We start from the raw sequence: 21612 nt of genomic DNA, 5'->3' as shown, positions 1-21612 counted from the left end.
CCATCGGCGGCACTCTGGATAAAAAATACTAGAAATGCATAGCTATGTGAAGCGACGTTTCAGCGCCTTTAATTGGAGCTTTTTTCAAAGCGTATCATAAGCTTGAATATAGCGCTGAAACGTCGCTTCACATAGGTATGTGTTTCTAGTATTTTTTATCTGGAGTGCCGCCGATGGTATTGGCATATATATATATATAAACACAACGATGTCCCCGGCAATCTAATATACTGAAAATGGATCTGTGCCAGTGCCCTCCATGGGTATAACAGCCGCACATGTACAAAAAGCAAATAGCAGCACTCCAGGCATCTTTCCAAAAAATGCAAAAAGTGCTCAACTTTATTTCAGCATTTCAGGCTCATGCCCATCATCAGCTACATAGCTATGTGGTTCTAGTACTTCTACTGTTTCTAGTATTTTTTTCCAGAGTGCCGCCGATGGGATTGTTATATATATATATATATATATATATATATATATGGTCAAAGAAACAGAAGGGATGTGCACCACAATGAATAAAATATAACAAATATTTAATTATAGCACACGTAAAGACTTACACATAAGATATCACAGTCTGGTATACAGGGTCACATTAAGCATGGAATAACGCCGCCACATCAGTAATAATGGAAGCGCCACAGGTGATTGCTGTGTTTGCAGCAAATACAGTGTCCCAGCTCCAGATCCCGGTCACAGGACTACACTTCCCATGAAGCAACGCCATGGCATCATGACATCACCAGGTTACCATGCCCAAACGCATTTCGTCTATTGGACTTCTTCAGTGGGTGTGGTTAATTGACGGAATTCAGCCCATTTTATATGATGGGCAATCAGCGGCGGCCAATCAGCTGGTTAGTAGTATTAAGTGTTTAATCTAAAATACTTTATAGTTATTATAAATCTCGCCTCAATTAGTGCAGCGTTCTCTTTTTAAAAATAGCATTCTCTATTTATAGACAAACATGAGTACTTTTTAAATACATAATAACAAACTAAATTTTTTTTCCAAACAGCAATGACCCATAAAATAGTCTACATCAGTGGAAGCGACCATTTTGTTATAGATCAATCACTATTACGAAGCTCAGCCATATATATGCTTATCCAATATGATGTGGTTTTTACTCCTAATAATGGGGGATACCCATCCTTTTTATAATTGATATTTAATAATATAATGATTAGACTATGTGATGGGAGTAAGCTTTACAAAGAAGAATATATATATATATATATATATATATATAGTCCAGTATGCTGCACTCACGATTAGGGGTGTATCATCCAGGGTGCTCCACTACAGACCGACAAGTCCAAAATGCAGATAACAAGAAATGGGCACTCACCAATCAGTAGAAAAAAGTCTCCAATTTATTGTTTACGAATTACATGCCATAAAGTCGACGTTTTGGTCCCCAAAGGACCTTTCTCAAAACAAACGAACCACCACAAAGCTATCTTCACCAAAGAAGTCCATAGCCCAATGACCCTCCAAGCACCTTAAATAGCCACCACAATTAATTAAGCACCACCCCCAACATAATACCCAGAAGTGGAAACATATACATAACATAACCAGTCAACTGTGGCTAATGTCAATACTTACAGTCAACACATACACATTAGCCATCAAGTACAATCAGCAGCAGCTCTCTGAAGCATAATATCACCTCACTGATGTTATCCCACATGCTGTAGCACACGTGGCGCCGTGCACCGGACGTACCGTGCGTTCCACTGTGTGGAACGCACCCCAACCGGCAGGGACACGGCAGCGCACCCAACTGTCAAATAGCATTTCAAAAAATCACAATAGCCAACCGCAGAAGCGTCAACAGTAGCAGGAGTATCAATAGCAGCATTCGGATACATAACAAATTTAAAAGCCTAAAAAGCACAGCGCCGCAACCCGGAAGTGTAATGCGCTCCACAACGTGGAACGCATCACAACCGGAAATGATGCGGCTAGGCATGCACAATTGCTGGGCAACGCATCAAACAAACTGCTGCTGATACATATCGGATGGCAACATCAAAACCGCAGATCTGACTGTTAAACACAACACAAGTCAAATTGCTGATATTGACACAATAGGTGAAGCAGGGCCAGGATATACCTAATAGCGATAACATGCACTAAACATATATCACAATGGTCGTAACACATAAATATACACAATAATAAGGAAAAAATAAAAAAATAGATAAAAAGTAAATAAACATTATGTGCCAGCATAGCTAATTGTACAATATGCACACGCATATCATATTAGTGCTTGTATATATCGTAAGAAACAAATATGCACGTATAGGCCCACAAGGACACATGTACCCACATATATATGCTATATATATAAAGTTGCTTAAGAAAACATTTTTCTAACAACAAAATTCATATCACATAAAAATATTTCAATTTAATCCAAAACATATAAAATATAACATACATTTTTTTCAAAATATAACAGAGGATACACTAAGTATATAATTCATGTAGTATATCATCTGATTTTTAAGTGTAAAAAATAACAAGCTATTCAATAAATAATCAATAAATACAGATAACAATAACCAATCAAAACACTACAAGTTCTGAAAGATTAAAAATATAATAACTAAAAATATTATTACTATAGAACTGAAAGAAAAAAAGAAGAAAAGAAAGAAAATGGGGAAAAAAATAAAAAAATTCATATTCGGCATAAATAATTTGCACTTAATAAAAGGATTTATATATAGACAACCAGATAGCTATTCCATCTCTTATAGGGATACAATCTGGTGATGTATGGAGAGTAACGGGAGTAAGATATTACTTATACTTCAATCTAATAGAAATGGAACTAGATCACACACTTCATTCAATCCCTCAGGAGTCAGGGTATTGAGGGTATGTATCCAGTAAGTTTCCCTCCTGGCTAGTTTTTTTATTCAGATCCCCACCTCTTTCATCTAAGGAAACATGTTCAATTCCCTTAAACAAGAAGCCATTTAAAGATGATTTCTGTCACTCAAGAAAATGCCTTGGAACACTATGATTAAGAACTTTATTACTAATATTTCTGGTGTGTTCCAGGATTCGTAATTTAAGTTGTCTTTTTGATTTTCCTATATACTTTTTTCCACATTTACATTCAATCATGTAAATGACTGAGGGAGTAAGGCAATTAATTTTACTATGTATTATTCTCCCTTTAGTATTATCAAAATTGAAAAATTCTTTCTTATTTGCACTACAATACTGACAGATTTTACAGTGTGTGCAAGGAAAAAAGCCTTTAAGGTTACAATTAAAATTATTCATGCTTGGGGCTTTTATTAATGGTAATATGCTCGGTGCCAATCTGTTTTTTATTGTGGGCGCTTTACGAAATATTATATCTGGCTTTTCAGGGATGATTTTCTGAAGAACTGGGTCCAATTTCAAAATGTCCCAGTGCTTCTTAATTATTTCCTTAATACATTTTTCATTTCTATTATAGTTAGTGACAAATGGGACAAAAGGAGAGACTTTACTTTTATCTTCCACACTTTTCATTTTATATTCCAGTAGATTATTCCTTTCTATATTTCTAGCTCTGATAATACTATCTTGGATGAGCTTGGAGGGATATTTCTTCTCTAAAAACCTTTTTTCATATATTTTTGCTTGTTCCTCAAATTTATTTAGCTGAAAACAATTTCTTCTAAGCCTTTTCATCTGTGAGAAGGGAATAATTATTTTCAAAGACTTTCGATGTCAACTATCATAATGCAGGTAGCTGTTACTATCTACCTGCTTTATGAATATATAAAAGTTAATTTTATCACCTTCAATCCATCTACCAGTATCTAGCACTAGATCAAGAAATTCGTATCGTGCCTTTCCAAACAATGATTATATCATCTATATATCTGTTAAAAAATGCAATTTTCTCAAAGTAGGGATTATTAGTGTACATGTGATTCTGCTCCTATGCGCTCATGTACAAATTCATGAAACTGGGCGCGAACAGAGTTCCCATCATCGTCCCACGATGCTGAATAAAAAACCTATCTTCAAACCTAAAATAATTATTTTTTAAAATACAATTGATACAATCCAAAATAAAATACTTTTTATTTGTATGTATATTTGGGTCATCTTGTAGATACTGTTCAATTGCACACAGGCTTTTTTCATGAGGTATACTCGTATACAATGATTCTGCATCTATTGTACACCATTTAAAATCCTTGTTCCAATCAAAATAATTTAGAATTTTTAAAATATGCGTAGTGTCTTGAATATATGATTTTAATATATGATTTTAATTTTATTACAACATCATGTTGGATAAGCATATATATGGCTGAGCCTCCTAATAGTCATTGATCTACAACAAAATGGCTGCTTCCACTGATGTAGACTATTTTATGGGTCTTTGCTATTTGGCAGAATGTTTTACTTTGTTATTATGTATTTAAAAATTACTCGTTTTTGTCTACAAATAGAGAATGCTAGTTTTAAAAAAAAAATGCTACCCTAATTGAGTGACAGTGCAGTTTAAAATATAGATGTGTGCGAGTAATTAATAAGTGATGAAAGAGATTAAAATATATGTGAAAAAATGCACCCCTGGGCGGGTCCTGGGCTGGATGTTTTTTGGGGTGCACTGTAGGGTGCAGGGTGCAACTTCCAGATAATGAAAGATGGATGAATCATCTGCTGACACGTTGCATGATAAGCAAGTTTTCCCTCATTATTTAACCCATGGAGTGCTGCCTGTTTGGATAAATTCTATATATATACTGTATATATATATATATATAGTTCATTCAGGGGTGTATTAAGAGAGGAGGGGGCCGTGTGAATTCTCTGTCCAGGTCCCCATACTCTATTTCACTGCACATGCGCATAACGCTGGAAAAATGTCTGTGGTTACCATTTTCCGGTGTTTTGTGCAGGGGTAAGACACCCATTGTGGGATCTTGGAGAGGTAAGTATTAGAAAATATGGGGTGTGTGGTGTGGCCCCCTCCTCGACCCAGGGGCCCATGTGCCCTGCACCCATTATAAATACGCCCTTGAGTCCATTATATAAAAGCAAATAGTCCCATACAAATTGGACTATAGGGCCTTCTTGATGATATTGTCACTGTGATGTTGCATATAGCTACTGGATTTATGAACCTGATTGTGTGAAGCGTCTTGAGAAAGGTCTGAGTTTAGACCAAAACATTGACTATTGTATTGATGCTATCTTAAAGAAATAAAGGATTACAAATTGAGCTTGAACCTGAAGAGTGCCCTCTAGTCCAATTCATATTCATCATTGGAACCTTATTTTGAAAGCAAGGTAGATTTTTGTTGCTCATGACTATGGGCCATAGTGTCCTAGTAGTTTGTGATTGTAGTAGTTGTTCTCTACATGTCATGAGAACTTCTTGTTTTGATTTAAGTAGGGCTCTTTAGTCATACCCCCTTTGTCTAAACTTTGAAATTACTTGTTCCAACGCTTGATCTAAGTCTTCTTTATTGCTTTTGATTCTTGCAGATCGTAGAAGATGCCATTTGGGTAATTTCCCTTTTCATTGCTGGAGGGTGAAAACTGTCAGTATTGCGGTCTGCTTCTTTGGTAAGTAGTAACTATGTTATTATTAAAAATGTTGATGTTAGCATCCAAGTAGTTAATGTCACCATAGTTAAATTGATATGTTAATTTAATTATTTGATGTTATTAACAGGGCTGCCATCAGAGAATGTGAGGCGAATGTGAGGCGAGGGACTGTCGAAATAGGCAGTGCTGGGCCCCACCCACCCCCTCAACCTGCACAAACCCCTCCATGCAATCCCCACCTCACACAACTCCCCCTCCCACAATCACCTTTCCCCTGCTACCTTACTCATATACAATATATATATATATATATTTTTTATATAGATATATATACAGTATATATATATATATATATATACACACACATATATATATATATATATTCTGTAAATGTTTTAGTTAAGACAGGCAGCGGGAGACCCATAGTCTAAGACAGTGCTTCCTAGAGGTCCTCACACACTTTAACTTACCTTACCTCGCTCTATCCATCCGTCCTCTGTCACTTTCTCACTCTCCATGCTCTGGACAATTCCTCAGACTCCTCACACCACCTGCCAGCTCCTCTGTCATTAAGCGGCACGGCATGATGTCACGTGCGTGGCTTCAATGTAGAAAAACTTTATTGAGGACAGTGGGCACACTGGCAACTGCCCAATGCAATAAGGTAGGAGGTGGAGCGGAAGGGAAGCTGAGAAGTGACTCACACAAGTCACTTACTCACTACTCAGTCTAATGTGTGGCGGTGGCAGTGGAGGGAAGGGCCAGGGGGATAGTAATGGGCGCTGGATGCAGTCAGGCCTGTCACTGTCTGCCACCTTCAGCAGGGGGTTAGTAGTGGGCGGGCAGTACGCAGCAGGCACCGGGGGAGCCCCCTGAGTGTCCGGGTCTGGGACTTTAGAGCTGGCCGTCCCCCCTGATGGTGGCCCTGGTTATTCATAATCTTGGTTAGATCAAATTCACTACCAGACCAAAGCATAAGTAAATCACCTATATACTATATATACAGTATATACTGTATATATATTAGTCAAAGGACATATAATCAGAGGTCGCTGAGAACAGTGTATCAATTTGATGTTCATGTATTAATATTAAAAGCCAGAAATAAACTCAAATATGAAAGCTGTACAAGTGTCCTTAGCCTTATTAGTGGTTATTTGTTATCTTAGATCCTCAAGATTGTTTTATTGAGGAAATTGGTGCTCCAATGATGTTCCGAAAGGACATACCCTCTCATCAGGAATTCACCCAACAAACATGGCCAAATGGCCAAATTAGTATTATTTATTTATTATTTATTATCAGTTTCTTATATAGGGCAGCAAATTCCGTTGCGCTTTACAATTTGAATCAACATTAACATTATACTGGGTTGTAAAAGACATACATACATACATAAAAGTGAGAGTGCCCTGCTCGCAAGCTTACAATCTATAGGGAAATAGGTGTTGATACACAAGGATAGGTGCTACATATTGCAAATTGGTCCAGCCCGATTGCAGATGTTCTTGGTGGGCTGTATAATCCAATCACACTGGAAAGTTGGCCTAGGGTTAGAAGGATTTTAACTTGAAGAAAGAGAAGATGTGATAGGTGTTTACTATAAGAAGAGAGTTAGATAGGGAGCTATAAAAGGTTAGGTGGGCGGTCCTGGAATCTGATAAGCTTGTCTGAAGAGGTGAGTTTTAAGAGAACGCTTGAATGTTTGGAAAATAGTGGAAAGTCTTATTGTGCGGGGGAGGGCATTCCACAGGGTGGGTGCAGCCCAAAAAATGTCCTGTAACCATGCATGGGAACAAGTAATGCGCGGGGATGAGAGAAGCAGATCTTGTGCATAGCGGAGATGTCGGGTTGGAAGATATTTTGAGATAAGTGAAGAGATGTATGTTGGTGTGGTTTGGTTAATAGCTTTATGTGTGAGTATAAGTATTTTAAATTGAATACGGTAGAAGACCGGCAGCCAATTGAGGGACTGACAGAGTGGATCAGCAGACACTGAACATTTGGTGAGAATGATCAACCTTGCAGCTGCATTCAAAATGGATTGTAGTGGGGAGAGCCTGTTTTTGGGAAGACCAGTAAGGAGACTATTGCAATAGTCAATGCGGGAAATTATGAGTGCGTGTATTAGAGTTTTTGCAGTGTCTTATGTAAGATATGGTCAAATTTTGGCTATGTTTTTTAGATGTATGTAACAGGAGTTAGAGACACATTGAATGTGGGGAACAAAAGACAGTTCAGAGTCAAGGATGACACCTAGGCAGCGAGCTTGTGAGGTGGGGTTGATTGTCGAGTTGTCAACAGTAATAGAGATATCAGGTTGGTAACTACTATTGGCCGGTGGGAATATAATTAATTCTATTTTAGAAATATTAAGTTTGAGGTGGTGAGATGACATCCAAGATGAAATGGCAGAGAGACATTCAGTGACATGGACCAGCACAGATGGTGACAAATCTGGGGAGGATAGGTAGATTGAGCATCATCCGCATACAGATGATACTGAAAACCAAAAGAGCTGATTAGTTTGCCAAGAGAGGTGGTTTATATTGAGATAAGCAGAGGACCTAATACTGAACCTTGTGGTACTCCAACTGATAGAGGTAACGAAGTAGAGGTAGAATCAGAAAAGCGAACAGTGAAAGAGCGATTAGATAGGTAGGATGAGAACCAAGAAATGGCTGTCTTGAAGAGCTAGGGATTGTAGTGTTTGTATGAGAAGAGAGTGGTCAACAGTGTCAAAGGCAGCAGAGAGATCTAGAAGAATTAGAAGTGTATAATGGCCTTTAGCCTTGGCAGTGACCAGATCATTTACTACCTTAGTCATTGTTGTCTCAGTGGAGTGTTGGGAACAAAAGCCTGACTGAAGCGGATCCAATAAGTTGTGGGTGTTAAGAAAGTGTGCAAGGCAAGTGTAGACAAATCTCTCCAGTATCTTGGAGGGGCAAGGTAGCTGGGAGATAGGATGGTAATTTGAAAGAGAGTTAGGGTCAGAATTTAGTTTTTTCAAAATGGGAGTGATCACTGCATGCTTGAACAGTGATGGAAAGATGCCAGTAGAGAAAGAGAGATTACAGATTTTAGTTAAGTGTGGAATGAGCACAGGAGACAGAGCTTTACTGATTTCTGAGGGTATAGGATCAAGAGAAGAGGTAGTAGAGTAGGAGGATGAGAAGAGTGTTGCTACTTCATCTTCATTAGTAGGGTCAAATGATGAGAGTGTGCCACTGGGTTCAGGTAGGGAATTGAACAAGACCTTGGCTGAGGAAGTGCATACCATTTCATTTCGGATATTATCAATCTTGTTCTTGAAATAGGAAGCAAGATCTTGTGCACTGATAGTAGCAGGTGGGTTGGGTGACGAGGGGTAAGAAGTGATTTAAATGTATTAAAAAGTCACTTGGGGTTAGAGGCTTGGGTAGAGATAACAGACTGGAAATATGTCTGTTTGGCATTATCCAGTGCATTACGATAAGAGTGGTAGATCATCTTATATGTGAGGAAGTCACTTGGAGTATGAGACTTTCGCCACTGACGTTCTACTTTACGTGAGAGTTTTTGTAGGTGTCTTGTGAATTTGGAATTCCATGGTTGATGTCTAAGTCTACGCGGAATGTCATGGGTAGCTGGAGCTACTTCATCAAGGGCTAGTTCTAGGGTCTGGTTCAGGTGTGGATACAGCAGTCTCAGGAGAAGTGAAATTAGAGATAGGTAAGAGTGATTGTTGCAGAGAGGTGGATAGTTGTTCAAATTTGATAGCATTAATATCTCTGCAGGTTTGAGGAGGTTTGGTTGATTTGCTTGGCATTGAGGTTGAATTAATGGAGGAGAGTGTGCTTGTGATAAGGTTATGATCTGAGAGAGGGAAAGGAGAATTAGTGAAATCAGAGACTGAGCATAGTCTGGTAAATACAAGATCAAGGCAGTGGCCATCTTGATGAGCAGAGTAGTCAGTCCATTGGGAGAGGCCAAGAGAGGATGTTAAGGAGAGAAATTTGGAGGCATGAGGGGATTGTGGACTGTCAATGGGGATATTGAAATCACCCATAATAATGGTGGAGATGTCAGAGGATAGGAAGTGAGGGAGCCAGGCAGAAAAATGTTCCAGAAATTGATTGGGTGGTCCAGATGGACGATAGATAGCAGCAATGCGCAGAGAGAAAGGAGTGAAAGTCCTCATAGAATGTACTTCAAATGATGTAAATGTAAGGGATGGTACCTGTGGAATAACTGTGTACAGTATGTAAAAGATTGGGACTGTAGTATTCCTACTCCACCTCCTTTACTATTACCAGGCCTGGAGGTGTGTGAAGTGTAGGCCTCCGTGTGAGAGTGCTGCAGGGGAGGCAGTGCCTGATTGTGTGAGCCATGTTTCTGTTAATGCCAGAAGATTGAGGTTATTTGAAATAAAGAGGTCATGGATGGATGTTAGTTTGTTGCAGACAGAGCGTGCATTTCATAAGGCACATTTCAGTGTTTTGGAGGGTGATGGGAGGCATGTGATGTGTCTGAGGTTTGCTGGATTTATATTCCATTTATGAGTAGGGCATGTGTGTAGGGCCTGGATTTGGTGATATGTCACCAGCTAATAGAAGTAGGAGAGAGCTATAAATATAGTTCTGGGTTTTGTATGAAAGATAAGTAAATAGCTCATGTGTGTTCACAAGAGGGGAGCAGATTATTGAGGCTGCAATGTGTACAGAGGGGTGAGCTGCAGGGAGAGTAAAGGATGCACTAGCCTTAGAGATCATGCCATGGAGTGAAATAAGAATGAATAATATTAGAATTTTTTTACTCCTTAAAAACAATACATATTATTAAAAATGTTGCTTACAATTAAAAAGGTGACAGAATATCCACAACTGACAGAGAAGGAGATGGCAAATTTCACCTGCACCCTCACGGGTATGAGCTCAGTAGGTGGGTTCTTTCTGCTGACTGTGTGGGCACTGCATCAATAACCCTACAGGAGGACTTCTTTATAGTAATAAATTAGGGTACAGTCATATTAAAAATATTATAACTTGCAAAATCCATTAATAAGAATTAAGAATAAGAAAAACTGGTGATGATGGACAATCAATTAACTGGACCCAATTAATTCCAGATGAGCAATTAGTCAGAAACATGTTTCCAAGTTGTCTAAAAGGTCTTTTAAAAACAGTAATGAAACTATTATCCAAACATGTGTGACTCCGCCAACAGTGGTTAATTTTTTAATTTGTTCCCATTAATTTATTGTTCATCATCACCACTAGCACATTACCTATACTGATTAAAATCATTTGGGGGTCTATTTATTATATTAATTATAGGGAGCAGTAAAAACATTTGGGGAGACAGCTGATTTTCAGATCAGCTGTCTCTGCACCGGAGCAAGTATGAATTGATCCAGCGCTCGCCGTGAGTTACAATGTTAATTATTATAGTCCGCCTGGACTGTGAGAACACTTGGGGTTACATAGTGCGCTCAGGCTCCATATCCATGTGTTTCAGATTTTGATAAACTAATAGCAATGGCCTTTTCCCTACCGTGCAGGTAGGAAATTAAACCATGTAACTCAGTAAAAGTGCTCAAGGGAAGATGGCTTATATAGTCCTTTTTGGTAGGGTTATCTATTAGGTTATGCTTGTGTTATTACATATACATATATATTGTTTAATATAAAATAAAGTACACTTGTATTTTTTTTGTTGGTTTCATAAGTGATTCTCAACTCATAAAAAGTATTGAGTACACTCAGCCAGCATATAAGGTTCCATCGGTTTGACCAGCCAGATACAATAAGGTCATTATTGACCAGCCAGCTCCTATAAGCTCATTATTGACCAGCCAGCTACTAAAAGATCATTATTGACCAGCCAGCTGCTAAAAGATCATTATTGACCAGCCAGCTACTATAAGATCATTATTGATCAGTCAGCTACTGTAAGGTCATTATTGACCAGCCAGCTACTATAAGATCAGTATTGACCAACCAACTACTAAAAGATCATTATTGACCAGTCAGCTACTAAAAGATCGTTATTGACCAGCAAGCTACTATTAGATCATTATTGACCAACTAGCTACTGTAAGGTCATTATTGACCAGCCAGCTACTATAAGATCATTATTGACCAGCCAGCTACTATAAGCTCATTATACACACAGGTTTGAATAAACACAATACCAACCATGAAGAATTCAGTTCTTATAATAAAAATAAAATATAGATTAGGTTCCAAACAGTTTTTATTTTTGGCCAGATCGTAACTATCTGGAAAGTTTTTAAAATGAGTTTTATATATTCATAAACACAAATACACAACCAATAGCCTGGTCAGGCTACAGTCTAGGGTGTTAGACATAAGCCTTAATTGGACTGTTCCCAATAAGACTGTCTGATATGGTGATTTTTTTGTAATATTCAGCAGGGAAGGCATTGGAGTTGGAGGCATGTGGGAGACTGGTCATTGACCACCAGACAGATAAATGTATCAATCCCCTTGCAGGTGCTATACACCTTACTGCTACAGTGCATGACCCCTGTCTACTCCCTGATGGCCTCTCCCCTCAGATGCCATGGTGGGGCCATCTACCTTTCTCACCATAGCTGAAGTGTGTGAGAGCAGTACAGGCAGGAACATGAGTAGAAATGGGTGTTGGGCTTGCTTATGAGGGTGGATGTGTTAATGACCTGGATCTTCTGGGGTTATTTAATATGAAAGGTTTATTTTGAGGACACTGAATGAGATTATTAGGGGTAAATGAACATCATTGGAAATAATTGATGATGTTGTGGTTAAATTAGTACAGTTTATTATGGAGATAAGGATTATTAAGTAGCATTTTTTAATTAAGTAGTTATGATAATTAGTGTCAAAAACGTTGAAGCTGGCTCACATGTGAGTTTGGGTACGCCCACCTACTACTTGATTCTGCACTAACATTTTGTATATTGGGTTTGAAAAGAAACCTTTATGTGTTTACATGCCACCTGCTATATAGTGAGTGGGGTATGCGCTACTGTTAAACTATGAAGCAATAAACCATCTGGAGTTTATATTTTAGAGTTGACTTTTATGGAAAATATTTGAATGGATTTTTTGTTTTTTTTTTCACATGTTGCAAAATAACCCTTTTCATGAGCTGACATCGTCAAGAAACTTATATATCTGGACAATATATTCTGAGTATACATTTGATATTTTGCTTTTTGTTTCTGTACCAGTGCCATCTTGTGTTCTGCATTTTTTATTATTTGTATGATAATTAGCGAGTTAATTATTTTGAGAAGGGTTAATTAATGATGAGTGAATTATATTGTGTGGTGGCCACAAGAATGTTGTTTTATGGTGGCCACTAGAAAAATACTCACTACAGTATGTGGCAGTCACAGGATTGCATGCTTTAATGTACATAAGTCAGTTAATTGCTCTCTGTATTGTATATTAAGCATAATGATGCACCCTGTATTGTATTGCAGATACTGGAATATGCTCTCTACTGTATTGTGATCACTGCTATGATCTTTGTACTGTATAGCTGTCACTGGGATGCACTCTGTATTGTGTGGTAGTCACTGGGATGCTTTATGTATTCTATAATGGTCACTGTAATGTTTTCTGTATTATTTGTTGGTCACTTGATTGCCCTCTACACTGTATGACAGTCACTGGAATGTTTCCTGTATTGTATAATACTCTCTGAATTTTATTGTTGACATTGGGATGGTTTTTGTATTGTGTAGCAACCTCTGGCTCCTAGTGCATCTGTGAAGTGGTGACTTTCACTGATTGCTGAAATCAGATTGCAATTAGAGTTACTGACAGTTATAGGTGGCTATGAGTGTATTAGCCCAGTATAACCAGAACTCTTAATTGGGCCTTGTAAATCAGGAAGCTTCAATGTATACTTTAAAGCAACCCTTACAGTTTATAAGCAAAATACCTGATGCTCTACTAAAGGTTAACAGTTATGTCCTTAAATTTTTGTAATGTACTAACCTAGAATTACACAATCAGGCCCATAAGAAAAAAATATCCCTGTTTACTGAAGTTTATTTTTTAAACATGACAATATGTTATATATAGTAACTTTTTGGATATTTGTAGAGGTTCATTTAATCTGTTTGGATTTTAAACACATAGCTTGACTTTTACTGTTAATTTCTGGTATTGTTAAAATAGTATAGCACTTGGGAATAAATATAAAGCTCAAAAGCCCTAAACTTGAAGCTAGGATGGCAAATATTTCAACAGCTGCCACATTCTTTCCCTTAGTGCTCAGGTAGGTTGGAAAAAAGGTTATCCAGACACTGCAGAACACCAACATACTGAATGTGATATGCTGAGCTTCATTGTATATGTCGGGCAAATTGCGAACAAGATATGCAGCAAAGAAACTAATAAAAGCTAAACTAGCAATATAACCAACTATACAGAACAGGGCAATATCAGAACCTTCATTGCAGTGCAAAATTATGCTTGATGTTTGGGAGTTTTTGTCATAGTCTGGAAATGGTGGTGAGATTATGAGCCAACAAGTGCAGATAACAAGTTCGATTAGCGAGCAGAACAGTACTATTAATCGAGGTATCCTGTTACCTACCCATTTTCTTAGTTTGCTCCCGGGTTTAGTAGCATTAAAGGCAATTATAACAGTCATTGTTTTACCTAAGACAGAAGAAATGCAAATGGAAAAATTGACACCAAATGCAGCTTGTCGGAGCAAACAAGTCACTTTCCTAGGTCTCCCAATGAATAGTAAGGAGCCCAGCAAGGACATTGTGATTGAGATAAGGATGGTGTAGCTGAGTTCTCGATTATTGGCTTTCACTATAGTACTGTTATGGTGCTTCATGAAAAGGCACAAAGTCGCTAGTGTGTAAACAGAAAGGAAGACAGTAGTTGATGTTAAAGCAATTCCCAGTGGGTCTTCAAAAGAAAGAAATTCAATTGTTTTCATGATGCACTTATTCCTGTCTTTGTTCGACCACTGGTCTTCAGGACATTTCACACAGTTATCCATATCTATTTAAAGATAAGATAAGTACAAAGGAAAATAAAATAGAATTGTTAATTATTTTTATATTACATATTTCAATAAATTGTTATTTGATATGGCACAGATAAATTTAACTACTAATATAAAAGAACATTAAATAATATATTAAATAATATGAAACCTACTAACACTGAAATCAGGAATGTAGGAGACTATGGATGTGGCAGAGATGTTGTACCAGTGCACATCTAGGATTTCATTCAGACCCGGTCACAAGCGCTGAGCGTTCGCAACCAGGTCGATGTTGATCCACTGGGCATGTGCATGTCGGAGCTGGATCCAATGTGCGCATGCGTGAGGCCCAGCTAGCAATGGGCGCTCCGTCGCTACAGGTCTTGCACCAAAGGGGGTGAGCTGTCCATGTGGAATGACAGCTCGGCCCATTTGGGAGGTGGGCAGGGGGGGTGGCTGTCCAAATGTAGGCGTTCCTGATGGAACGCTTGCCATTTGGGGCGGCCCCACTGACATCAGCAAATATGTCAGTGGGGAGCTTCCTACTCGATCAGAGCAGGAAGCTCCCTGGGGCTTGCGGTTGCCGAGACCCAACCTTAGGGTCTCATCGCAAGCCTCGATGGTCGCGATTGGCTTGACCATCACGACCATCACCCTGGTCACTCGCTAGAGCTGTGGGTGGTAACCCACAGCTTAGCTAGCGACCAGGAAGCCGCACTTCAAGATGCAAGTGGCCGCCCTCATTCAGAGCGACCGCTTGCATCTAATGACTGGGTCTGAATGAGGGCCCTAGTCCCTAAGGATTTTTATGGTTGGAGAGATGAAAGGGGAAAAAACTTTGCACATTGGAAGTTGGGTGTTGATGGTATCCTAATGGATTAGAATAAATGTGTATTTCAAAACTCTCTTGTTATTAGGCTTATCTGAGTGATATTTGCATGTGGGCTTCTCCTCCTGATTGCTTATCGAATACTTTTAATTACTCTAGCAAATCCTCCCTTATACCAAAAGGACTGTTAAACTCTCTTGAATGTTCATAGTACACCATTTAATATATTCATACTGTACTTAATGTTTTCTGGATGATTTGTTTATCTGAATAGACTTCAAACCTTCCATTGGGTTTGATATTTAGTTGATCCACAGTCATGTTTATTTAGTCCTGCAGAAACACCATTGCACCAAAAGCACCCAACAAACAAGGCCAAGGGCCACTCATTGCCCAATATAACAATTTAGTAGATATAAAAAACATAAAAAAACAGGGATTAAAATTGTGTGAACAACAGAACATGTTGGGTGGCTGTACTTTGCTGGACTACAGAGATAATGACTACACCTACCATGAGTTTGCCCCCACTCCTTGGTTATATTAGTCTCAGATGAGTTGATGATTTTATGTAAGGATATTTAATTCTTGTTTTTATATCTATTCAATTTTATACTATGTAATGAGTGGTCTATAGCCTTTTTTGCTGGGTGTTTTAGTGGAATTAAAACATTCAATTCCTTCAATGTAATTGCTATGGCTAGCAGTAACTCTTCTTTAATCCCTTTTGAGTGGTCTAAGATACAAATATTTCAAGATCTGGACCCCTTCACTATTGCTAAACACAGAGATCTTAAATAAGTGACTGACAAACCAGTGATACAAGTATAAATGAAAGTTTCCCTTACATCAGCAAGTGGATATCAGTGGCAGACTGCACAACATGGGCACCATGGATGAAGAAAAATCCATGTTCCTAAATCTTAATTTGCTTTCTTATCCCTCACACCCCCATTTCAATAGCTCCAGTCTGGCTTCTCCTTTGTGACATCTCCAATGACTGCTCATGATTACTTTCTGTTGATTGATTCTGCTCTTCTGTGTATTGGAAATGCTTTGTATTGTGTCTCCTGAAAACATAGTACCATTGTTTGATCTACTTTTATTATTCTCACATGCCACTATATTTATTGGTTAAATGTTTGTGTGTTATTTTTGCACTGTATTTTTCTCTTCCTTTAACATTTTGTGTGGAACTTCCTCATCCAACCCAATTCAATCCACCACACAATTTTTTTTATCAATTACCAAAGCCCTCTCTTTCTTGGGGATCTAACTTGGTAAGAGGTTCCATTGCCTTTGGGATTCTGTGCTACTCTGTTTTCTTACTATCATCATATCCTTTTACCTTATCCCATCTAGCATTCTCTGATGGCTACTATCCTCATGCTGATTGTTAAGTCTCATTTGATCAGAATTTATGGATGACACCAAAGGAATACACAAACCTGCAGCCAATGGAGAACAGGGCACTCCCAATTTGACCCCTGAGGAAGATACTATAAGAACCAGGTTTTCTTCAGTGCTGGAAGGGTAATTAAAAGCTTAGTCTGGGAAATTGTGTCCTTGACACATATGTGAATGGTAGAATATCTCTCTTACTCACCAATTTGTTGAGCTACTGTATATAAATGAGAACCATTCAACACAGTCTATGGATGATTGCATGGTGTAACCAATTGCATTGCTCACCAGTAAATTGAGCCATATATAAACAAGTACAATTGGTAAAAAATAAAAAAAGTACACTTTTAAGGCTACATAAGCATGATGTCATGGAGAAAGAGATTAAAATGTTTTTGCACTGCATTGCAATATGATTTGTTCCTGATACAAAGTGCCTAATTCAGAGGTGGATGTTAAGTCAATTTCAATCACAAGCTGCCAATGTTTTCACTCTATGATACATGGAATTCAGCAACTCCCTTTTTCCCTCCCCTCTCCCCCCTTCCCCTTCCTCATTACTATTTTATTTTATTTATTAACAGTTTCTTATATAGCGCAATATATTCCGTTGCGCTTCACAACTGGAAACATTAATAGAACAAAACTGGGTAATAGACAGACACAGAGGTAGGGAAGGCCCTGCTCACAAGCTTACAATATATAGGGAGATAGGCATTAATACATAAGGATAGGTGCTATATATTGCATTTTGGTCCAGCCTGATTGCAGAGTTTCTATTTGAAATGTTCTGTTATTGCTCGATGCTTTCTTTTTTTTTTTCTTTGTAATTTATACTCTTACCAATTGATTTGTTACTAAGTCTGTTATGCTATAATCTGCATAATTGAATAAAAAAAGTGATAAAAAAAGTCTATCAATAATGATTCAAAATGAATTGAAAAATTGGGACTCAATCTTGTTTAGTATCTCTAATGAACCTCATAACATGTATAGACTTTTTGGTCAGTATTACATCTGGTGTCTTTATGTAGGAAATATTGATTTAACATCAATTCTGTCTGTAACTTGTACTTATCAATTGCCCACTCAAAGCTATCAAACCTTGTGGCAGACAATTCCCTTATTTACAAAATTGCAGTTTCTGTTCTAAACAACATAATATCCTACACCTGCATTTAGTATGTAGTGGACAGATGTATCATAATTTACTCATAATTTTTGTGTCATATGGCACAAGACTTTTGGAACGCCATGGGTAATAACTATCGGACATAAATACTTTTACCTAAATCTCACACTGCATAGCCTCTTTTTTTGAATCGCATCTTCATGCAAACATAATTGTAGTGTACTAGGAGACTAGGATATGTAATTTTATCACAAATGTAGCAGTGTAAATTTGCACACTGAGCATGATGCTATGTGGTAAAATGTATTGTGTGGCTCCGTCATATCAGCCCCCGATCTCTTGCCTTTTTCTCAGATTAGCATCCATGCTGCACACTGCTGTGTCATGGAAATACACTTTTGGTGTTCAGGATGCACATATTTTGTGTTTTTTGTTGTATTAAGAGTTCAAAGCATATGCATATTTGGTAAAATACTGAGCAAAGGGACACATGCTTAGTCACAATTCTTTTGGCATGATAAATGGGTGTAATTTGAGCATACTGTAGGTTAGAGATGAAACATCTGTAAGAGCTGAGAATAAGGACTGGGTTCCACTGTGGAACACGCCTGGTATCATTGTTTGGAGGTGATAATGATGAGCAGAGGTGGATGGATGATCTAATAGATGATACCTTTTTGGAGCGATCAGCTGTGGACCAACATGAGTGGATCCAAAGACCTTAAATAATGAGATAAGTGGGATTGGTTCTATTGAATACTATGGAGACTTTACAAAGGTCCCAAAAGGAACAGAAATGTCTACAAATCATATAATAGTGATTAAACATTGATGGTTCTTTAGAAGTCTTGTGAGAGCCCACTTCTGATTATTATTGGAGTAGCCTGAAGGTGTATAGCAGTAAACCCAAAAAGTAGAGGTGAATATTTTTAACCCTTTAAAGTGTACGTTAGAAGATATAATTTGTGTGATTCAGAGCCGCACACAATGCCGATGTTCATGTAGTTTAATGATTATTTGCTACTGCGCATGTGCAAAGAACCTTAAAACCTCCTATGGCAAAAGTGTTACACAGAGTGTACACACAAAGGTGCTTTTGTGATCAAAATACACAGTATCAGAAATGCCTTGGAAAAGTTATGGGTGTTCCTGGGCTGTGACTTGGAGATGGCTTAGCGCAAGCATGCTGTATTTGAATATAATCAGGATTAATTGAAAAGCTAGATACCAATAAATAAATTTTATTGATTAACTGAAACTGTGTGTGTTGTGTCATTCATATCACTCTATTACTGCACTCCTGAACCTTTTGATTCCACCGGAAAGAGAAGGCAACAAAATGATATGTACTGTGTCTTTATCTATTTTTTTTCTATTAAAATGATGCACATTTAAATCTTATTTCTTTCTAAAGTGCCTTGTGTGTGTAAGGCATTATATATAAGTGGATGCAGACTAGAACTAGCTAAAATGATAGCCATGCCCCCTTGTAGAATGGTCATGCACACTTTGGTGATGTGACATAAGTCCCCGTCCCCTCTAGAATTCCTCCATTTGTCCCAAAACTGATATGATCAATTCTGTGTATTCCAAAGAAAAACAGTCAAAAACATTATGATAATAGTTCTTAGTGTCATTTTAAAAAATTTCATACTTACCAGGTAAGGTGGATATTTCCCCTTCAGCACACTTGATACAATCATAGCAACACACTTGCATTCCTTCCTTTAAGAGTTTTCTAAATCCTGGTGGACAACTTTTACTGCATGTAGAACAAGGAATCTGAGGATTATAATTACCAAATAACATAGCGGATGCTTGATACATGGATAAAGATGAATGCTATTTTAACCATATTTGACTGCAGTATCAAACTTAACACACATCTTATATATTGAAACATATAGGTCTGATGTTAAATCTCATAGTGCAGCCCAGAACAAGCTGTGTGCTGAGCTGCTGTGAGGGAGAGAGGGTGACGCCAGACCCAGGCAATGCCAGACCCCTCTAGCCAGCCCGGGGAAACTGGACCCACTCCCCCCCTTTCGGCACCCATATATATATATAAATCACAGGGGCTCTGCAATCGCCATAATAACTAATAATAATAATAATAATAATAATAAAAAACATAATGAACAGTGGGGTTTTGGTTCATGAATTGATCAATGCATTTAAGCTTGCAGCCCCCATCATGGGACCCTGCTTTACTGCAAGTCCCTACTCTATTGCTCAGAATTATAACATGGAACAAGCCATCACATTAGTGTTAAACTCAGGGTATGCTATCAAGGTTTAAGGCTCACAGCAAGTTTGCTTTTAAGTGTAAGACAGTCACCAAGCACACCTGTTGCAAAGCACCTAGGAAAACAGCTGACACAAGTTAGATTAAACAGGTTAAAAGCTTAAATGCATTGATCAATTCATGAACCAAAACCCCACTGTTTATTATGTTTATTATTATTATTGTTAGTTATCATGGTGAGTGCAGAGCCCCTGTGATTTATATTTAAACAATATATCAATATATATTGATGTTACATTGCTCCACAAAAGAATACAACCAGAAGATTCCCTAAAAGAGTTGGCAATCTGTAAATGCTTCAATGTCCAGTCATTGCAAAGGTCAAGAGCTGCAACTAATATATACTGTACATTAATTTCATAAACAAAAAGGATTTACAGAACTTTTTTTTACCTATCTTTCAGGTGTTAAAATTGGCTAATATTCTGAATTTATTGTCAGCCTAGGTGTCACAATTAGCACTGTTAACAGTGGTGCCCTAATGCAATTTTAAAACCAATTTCACTTATTTTAAATGGAAACTGGCTTGGTGCTACAGCTTTAGGAAGTTCAAAGCAATTCCTGCAGAATGAAAGAGGTGTCAGGATACTGGCATTTTCGGAGATGAACTGTACAGTCTGCTAGCAGGATATCTCACTTTAGATACTTACTTCCTGGTGGTTTATAAGGAAATATTTCCTAGCAGTCAGTGATAGGTGATTGCTCTCTATTTTTTAATTGTGCACACTCCATTGCTTTGTGTTCAACACTGGTTTTGCTAATGTCTGGCTGTTGTTTTTTAACTAACAATGTCCCCTTGCTGATTTGTCGTGCTGTGTACTGGACCTTTCAATTTAGAATTTTAAAATTTGTTTTATCCCTGCCTGATACCTTTATTTTGTACAGACCTATTCAACATACTATTGGATTATCCTTCAGTCTACTCCTTGCCTAATGCTGTTTGTCTTAATCTGCACTGGGTCTTTTGGGCTACCTGACCACAATTAACTATGATACCTATAATTCTAGACAGATGAGCAACATTTTTATATATATTTTCCATACTATATCTAAGGCATTCCCAGTTATTAAAAAAAAAAATCACCTGTAACACTAAAACATGGAAATATTGTAAGTGAACTGATTTTAGTGTTTGGATTTGTTTTTGAGCAATATTACATTTTATAAATTTTTATTACACCTTTTTTATATTGCTTTTCATTTACCTGAAATACTAATGATTTCTTAAATAAATGCTATATGTATCATTGGAATTTGATAACAAATTTATTTTTATAGATAAAATCAGTATATTCTTCCTAAAGGTGTTCTATAGAATACAAATGAGATGAACTGTGCTTTGGTTAATAAAACTT

General features: G+C 37.7%; 1 protein-coding gene across 1 annotated transcript in view; it reads right to left on the bottom strand.

Annotated features, from left to right (window-relative positions):
- Positions 1 to 13687: 13687 nt before the first annotated feature.
- LOC148442652 (vomeronasal type-2 receptor 26-like) overlaps positions 13688 to 21612 on the bottom strand; it is a 46998-nt gene continuing 39073 nt past the window's right edge. Inside the window, exons 7-8 of the mRNA XM_088463689.1 lie at positions 19611 to 19734; positions 13688 to 14601 (exon numbers count right to left, since the gene is read on the bottom strand). Coding sequence (XP_088319815.1) covers positions 13688 to 14601; positions 19611 to 19734 — 1038 coding nt within the window. The remainder of the gene's footprint in view (positions 14602 to 19610; positions 19735 to 21612) is intronic.

This window comes from Taudactylus pleione, unplaced genomic scaffold, assembly GCF_031769625.1.
Source record: "Taudactylus pleione unplaced genomic scaffold, aTauple2 ptg001427l, whole genome shotgun sequence".
NCBI lineage: Eukaryota > Metazoa > Chordata > Amphibia > Anura > Myobatrachidae > Taudactylus > Taudactylus pleione.
This window is presented reverse-complemented; position numbering and strand designations above follow the sequence as displayed.